Here is a 7,112-nt window from a genome sequence, read left to right on the forward strand (position 1 = left end):
CCTGACGTCCAATGGGAGTATAACCCACCCGCAGCGTCGCAGCGCATCTCAGCACAGGCAGAGCGTTGGGCCAGCCGGACCCTGCCCTGGCTCCGCATTCCCGGGAACCGGTGTCGGACACTGCTTCTGCTGGCCTTGGGGCTGGCACAGGGCGGTGACAGGCAATGGTGACTGCATTCTAGGAGAGGAGGAGGAAGAGGGTGCAGTTTCGTTGATCAGTGTGGATTCTGCCAAGAGAGAGAGGTGCACAGTGATTTCTGGTGTCTCGCCCCCCACTGCCCCTCTTTGAGCGATGCTGCCATTGAAGGTGTGATGCCAATCCCACATCCCGCACCCAGGACGGCCCCGTGCACCTGCCTGCCCTGGGAAACGCTGACCCCACTTTAGACATCAGAGCCCACAGCATCCTCCGTGCCTTCCCTGGAGCCCTGCTGCCTTCCTGGGGACCTGGGAACACCCCCGAGACCCTCACCCCCAACAGCCGCGTGCTGGCAGGGCTGCGGACACACCACTCACCTCTCACTGCGAGTTGTCCAGCTCCTTCGCCTTCTTGTGCGACTTTGACTGGGGGTTAAATGAGAGAAAGCAATGATTTTTCACACATCTGCCCCTTTTCTAATGCCAGGGGGAAATGTGGTTGAACAGCTTCTGTCTCCCAATGTATAAGCGTGATTTCAAATGAATTTGAGGGGAGGTTTTTCATGTCCTATGAAAGGCCACAAGACATCCCCCAGTCACAGGGATTTTCTGCTGAGAAAGCAGGAAAGGGATGTTTCCCAGTTTGCTAAAGCACTGGCCTGTCTCTGCTTCCCTTAAAGCAATGCAAGCATTACCAGGCACTGGGATACCTGGGGATGAAGGGAGGGAATGAAACTATTAATAGTGAGTCACACAGAAAATCTCTCTGATTTTGGAGAGGAGATTCCTGGGCCCCAGTCTCTGACAGTCCCAAGGGCTCAGGATTCCCGGTAGCTCAGGAAGGCACCTGGTTGCTCCTCAATATAAATGTTGTTTGTGTTACAGCATCATCACCCACGCACACATCCGCACCCGCGAGAGCCTCCGCAGGGGACGGACACGCTGTTACTTACAGGCTCCGGTTCCGCGTATTTGAATTTCTTCTGCTTGTAATAGTCCCGTCCTTGGAGAAAATGCAGCAGGAGCAGGTCGCAGAGGACAGAGGCCTTCAATCAAAGTGCAGTTAGGGTTGGGGCTGCCCTCCCAGCTCACCTGTGTCACCTCGTACTTCCAGCTTGTTCCAGTTTGCCCCACAAATTCGGGTCACTTCTGCGTCAACCCACAACGTGGCAGCTGCTGAAGAGCGTACAGCCCCCAGATGTCCGTTTAGGACAGAAGTGAAGTGTGCTGCGTTCAGTACTGGGCAATTTAAGTCAACAGAAATTAAGTGTTTCCACTTCAGGGGTATGCTGAGCACAGCACGCTCCAGGTCGTGCTGAAGTCTGTAATGACCATAACCAAACAGGACGCTGGCTTTGTCATGAAATACTGCCTGTCACCTCCAGCCCCCCTCAGTACCAGCTCTAACCTGAAACCACCAAGATCCCAAGACACGGCTCGGCCACCACAGCCTGCCTTCCCCTCACTCGCAGGCAGCAGCTCCTGCTAGCAGAATTCACATCAGCTGGTGGGCAGCACGAATCTATTTCCCTGACCTAGCAAGGCAGGAGAGCACCACCGTTCCTCCTTTTGCCCACCCTCTGCTGCCTGAGCGGGAACCAGTATTTTATTGCAGCCCAGGGACACTTCCCCATGGATGTCACTGGCAAAGAGAATGATTTGAGAGTCTCCATATAGAGGCTGGAAAAACTCACCACTCCAAAAATACCAATTCCGGAGCCGATTGTGGTCATGGTGGGGATGATGTCAAATTTGCCTGCCTGAACAAAATTGGAGAAAAAAGGTGACATGTTACAACCATCCCAGGAAAAAAAAAAGAAAATAAAAAAAAGAAAGGTGCCATAGCTATAGGTGGGGCTCAGCTCAAGAGCCTTGCAGCAACCCAAACCACAACCACAGCACAGAGAGAAACAGGAGCTGGGTAAGAGCTGGTTTTAAGCTCATTGGTCAAACAGAAAAATATGGTAGGCTGGTTTTTGGCTGACACAAATTGAAAATACTTTGCTTCCTGTATTTTTAATTAAAAAAAAAAAATTACCCTTTAATATTCCCAGTGGGAACACAATGAGCAAAATCCTCCCTCCCAGTGGGGAGAAAAAGACAAAATAGAAAAATGTAAATATTCAGCTTTTGGAAATATCAATGAAGAGTTTCAACTTTCCACAGTTCCTCCCAACCTGTCATGACGTTTTCTGGGACAAAACCACTGACCGGACTGGAGCTGATAGATGTGGCCTGTAAAGTGGGCTTCCCCTCTGTGTTCCCTTCCCCAGCACTTCCCAAGGGATGCTGTGAGCAGGGTCAGCACCCAAGGAAACTGCTCGCAGTGGTTTTCCCGGGCCCACGAGACCCTGGTGCTACACCACAGCCCTGGTACCTGCCTGAGGCCACGGCACTGCCTGCCCGGGGATCTGGGGGCGAACCCAGCGCCTGGCACCCTTACCTTGCCATTCACCAAAATGTCGAACCGGATCCCAAACACTTTGTAGAGCGTCCTCTTGTCCATCCCATTTTCTTTGTAGTATTTTGCGTATCTGTCCAATGGGATGGTGAGTGTTAATGGCCTGCCAAGGTGCCCAACAACCTCCCACAGCCCCATGACATCGGGATCTTGGTGGGCTGTGGAGCAGCAGTGGGGTCTGGGGATGCACTGTCATGGACCTGCTCCTGACCCTCTCCTTAACTGCCCTGAAGGAGCTGGGCTGCTGGCACCTGTCCCCTCTCTGCCTCAGTTTCCCTGCCTGCACATTGAAGCTAAAGCTCCCCCCCGAGCAGGGGAATCTGCAAGGGGGAGGAGATGTACAGGGAAAGGCAATAGGGTAATTGTGAGGCCAAGGGACGGGTTTTCACTTTTCTCATGACATTCTGAAGAGAGTACTGCCGTCTGGCACTGCAACAGCAGTGGCTATTTTGGAGAACAGTTCACAGTTTTCCACCTTCCCTTGAGTGCTGTGGGATCCTGAAAGACACCACCTCCAAATTCATAGAATCATAGAATCACAGGATGGTTTGGGTTGGAAGGGACCTTAAAGCTCATCGAATTCAAACCCCTCTGCCATGGGCAGGGACACCTCCCACTAGCCCAGGTTGCCCAAAGCCTCATCCAGCCTGGCCTTGAACCCCTCCAGGGATGGGGCACCCATTAACAGAGGTCTCCTCACCTGAAGTTGAAGCCCGGTGAGACGTTACTGTCATCGTTGTAAAGTCCATGGAACTGGTAGATGGGTTTGCAGTACCGGATGGGCCAGTCGAGGTCACAGTTCCAGTCGATGGTGATGCCCACCACTCCACCCTGCAGCCGAGAGGGGAGTCACAAGGGGACAAGTTTGCAGGGACACCTCCCACTACCCCAGGTTGCCCAAAGCCTCATCCGGCCTGGCCTTGAAGATCCCTCGTGTCTCCATCACTTGGGGGTGATTGCTCTGTCGGTGTCCCCCTCCCATGGGAGCAAGAAATAGAACTTGAAATTGAAGTACCTTAACAGCCAGGAAGGTAAAATTCTGACCCGATTCCTTCACTACGTATCCCAGCTCAAACACGGGGCATAAGGAATCGGTGACTTTGTGATAGGTGCATTTCTTCAGGTACTCTTTGGTAACGCTCTCAACCAAGTTGCGCCTGTGAAGGAAAAGGGAAGGAGGAAGAGTCTGAATAACCCACTAATTTGGGTGGGAAAGAACCTCTGGAGGTCCCTGGTCCAACCAGTCGCTCAAAGCCAGGTAACTTCGAAGCTCAGGGCTTTGTCCTTCTCCGCCACGTGCTCACCAGACCCTGCACATGGAGAGCGAGCCCTTTCCTCCAGCCTTGCCTGGTTTCTCCCACCCCATCAGCGACTCGTGTCCCCTGAGCCTCCTCTCTGCTCTTTTCTCTCCTGCACATGGTCTCCACTTCTGCTTTGGGTTTGCTGCTTTGTCTGCAGCCTAAACCCATTTCTCCAGCACACGTCTGCCTGTCCTCACCCCTTCTGGCAGCCCCCCCTCTCATTCCTCAGCTTTGCAAACCCTCCCGTGGCCTCCACCATCCATCCCTCCCAGGTGCCTCTCCCATGCGTGTGTCGGCTTGTCCACGGGCTCTGCCAGGCAATACTCCGTGCACCAACAGTTTTCATCTCGGACATCTGGACAGTGTATCCCACAGCTTCTCCATTTAGCTGGATTTTGCCGTCTCCTCCAGAAAGGGTGAAAAGGGAAGGACAATGTCGTGCCTTCCACCCGGCTCTGCTCTTTCTCCTAAAAACAGTCTTTCTGTGAAGCCTCCTTGACTCAGATGGTTTTGTAAGACTCGTGCCTTGCTCAACCCCATCCTATCATTGACGTTCAGCAGTTAATTGTCAGCAGTGATCACAGGCAGGAAGATTCCCCGTGGTCCCAGCGGCCTCTGGCTCAGCCCCTCCAGCAGCCAGCGTGGCCGCCCTCACCTCCCAGGACCTGCTCTCCCCCATCATGTCCCTTCTCCTCCCCACCCTCGCTCAGGTTGCCACCTCTCCTTGCTGCTGGTGGGGGATCCCCTCTCCCAGCCACCTCTCATCAGCTCGAGACTTTGCCAAGCGCTTTGGCTGCTGCAGCATTTAACCTTGGCTGCAGCGTGGGGACACGATCAGTTTAGAGAGAGGAATCCGCTGTCTTCAGCACAAATAGCTCCTGTTAATTTGTTCCAAATCAGAGATAGAATCGGTGGCATCACAAATCCTCTCATGTGTGTGCCTTCAGCCGGCGGCACCGTTTCCGGTGCTGCCTGGAAGGGGCCGACCCTACATCCCGCTGCAGCAGCCAGTGGGAACCGGGAGCCCGACCCTACATCCCGCTGCAGCAGCCAGTGGGAACCGTGATGGTAAGAGGGGCCTCTGCTCGTTGGTGGGCAGCAGGCTCATCCCGGCTGCTCACACCCCCCCGAGGCATTCGTATTTTACTGTTTTCTTCAGGGAGGAAAAGAGAGAAGAAAAAATGAAGAATCAGAGAAACTGTATTTTCATGTGCATCGTGTGAGGGCGACCCTACATCCCGCTGCAGCAGCCAGTGGGAACCGTGATGGTAAGAGGGGCCTCTGCTCGTTGGTGGGCAGCAGGCTCATCCCGGCTGCTCACACCCCCCCGAGGCATTCGTATTTTACTGTTTTCTTCAGGGAGGAAAAGAGAGAAGAAAAAATGAAGAATCAGAGAAACTGTATTTTCATGTGCATCGTGTGAGGGGAACTCAAGGGGCACTAATTCCAGAAACCTTCTTGCCTGTAACCACAGCTACCAGCAGAGGCGGGACACATTTGGGAGGGAAACGGCCAAGTTCCCACCAGCTAACCTGGTGAGCGGTGTGGCAGCTGGGGGAGACACGGGGAGTACGAAACGGTACGTGCCTGCACCCTGCCTGATCCTGCCTGCTCCCCTCCTCCTGCCTGCACAGTCCAGTGCAGTCCCAGAGTCCCCCCAGGCCTCCCCTTACCTGGACACCTTGAACCTGGGGAAGGTGATGCTGTTCTTGATGAACAAGGTGAACTTCTCTGCTTCTGACAACAGGGCAGGGCTGAAAAACACAAGTGTTGGTGTGTGTCCATCACTTGGCTCTCTGGCCTCTAGAGAGAGCCCCATTTGGGGGAGATTAATCCAAACTGGGACAAGCAGGACCCAGAAAAACTGGTGACCTCATCCCTGTCCTTTCTAAGTGAAAGATCCCAACACGTTTCAGAAAGGCTCCAAGGAAGGAGGGAAGTGCTTGTTAGGGGACAGAGTTAGGTGCTGGGATCTCAATTAAGAAACCCCAAAAGCACATTGAGGTGGCTGGAGGAGAGCTCAAGGGCCCTGGGTGCTTTCCTGGGCTCCTTGGCAGACCCATGGCTGTCCCTGCAGACCCCTGTGAGGAGGAGGAGGGGAGGCAAGGAGGAACAGGACTTCTCATCTACCAGGAGATGCTTCAGTGGCCCATGGAGGCTGGAGACGGTCTGATGGGCAGAGCACAACTTTACTCCAAAGGCAAACAGGATAGACAGGGGCTGCTGGTCCATGCACAGAGCATCCAGCAGAGTTGGGGTGAGCCACCAGCAAGGTGGGGAGCAAATCACCCCAGGAGGGGCCGAACAGGCACACCAGGCAGCATGTGGACCCATGGAGTCTGCATCCACCCAGGCTGTGCTGGCAGGAGCCTGCAGAGCCCTGGCTTGCTCTGACCTACACCCAGTGCTGCTGGGGTGGGAGCGGGTTGGAAAAGGGGCGAGAACATCACTCCTTACCTGGGAACATGGTAATCAACTTCAACGGGGCACCAGCCAAAGATCTCGCAGGTCTTCACAGAGCTGTTGAAATGCACACACTTGCCCGTCATGAGCCCTGCGGGGAAGAGAGACGGCTGCTCACACCCCTGGGTACTGGGAAATCCCAGCCTCACACTGGGATGGGTGGAATCTAGTTGGAGCTTCAGCCCTGCCACAGGCATCCAAGGCACAAAATACTCAGGGCTTTGGTGCTCCTTCATAAAAAGGGCAAATAATTGAATTAATTGTGGCCTCTCAGCTCAGGGCAGTGGTTTCTCTTGTGCTATTGTACAAGGGAGGAATGGGGCAGTTTTCTTGCTAGGATACACCTCAGAAAATGCCGAGCTGTAGAAGAACAGCAGTTTGGGGAGATGGTTTAGTCTTGATTAACCTTTTCTCAACAGAGCTTTTTGCAGCTCAGGTCTCTTTCAGAAGAGGAAGGCAGGAGCAGCCCAGACGGGACCCCCACCCAGTGTATCAGAGGCTTTTCCCCCAAAAAAAAGGTCCAGAGCAACTCCCCCTGCAGACACCCCAGCCCTGTGGCTCTGCCAGAGCACGCACGCTGTGCTCAGTGTGTCCCACCAGCAACGCCGGTGCCACAGCCTCGGTGACGGTGCCCCACGCCGTACCTTGTCCCTGGCGGCTGTATTTCCCTTTGGCGCAGTCGCTGTCCTGCATGCAGAGCCCGGCGTCCGGCAGCTGTTGGGAGAAAGCAGGCAGCCACCTCTCAGCGT

General features: G+C 54.4%; 1 protein-coding gene across 1 annotated transcript; it reads right to left on the minus strand.

Moving 5' to 3' along the window:
* Positions 1-519: 519 nt before the first annotated feature.
* Positions 520-7,083, minus strand: P2RX1 (purinergic receptor P2X, ligand-gated ion channel, 1; the record flags this gene model as incomplete). The annotated part of the gene is made up of 9 exons (XM_010085010.1): positions 520-564; positions 1,092-1,184; positions 1,833-1,898; positions 2,582-2,672; positions 3,300-3,430; positions 3,615-3,756; positions 5,574-5,654; positions 6,358-6,454; positions 7,008-7,083. Coding segments are annotated over 9 exons (822 nt in total), but the record flags the coding sequence as incomplete, so codon positions are not given.
* Between the last annotated feature and the right edge of the window lie 29 nt (positions 7,084-7,112).

The sequence above is a fragment of the Pterocles gutturalis genome, unplaced genomic scaffold, assembly GCF_000699245.1.
Source record: "Pterocles gutturalis isolate BGI_N339 unplaced genomic scaffold, ASM69924v1 scaffold26895, whole genome shotgun sequence".
Taxonomy (NCBI): domain Eukaryota; kingdom Metazoa; phylum Chordata; class Aves; order Pterocliformes; family Pteroclidae; genus Pterocles; species Pterocles gutturalis.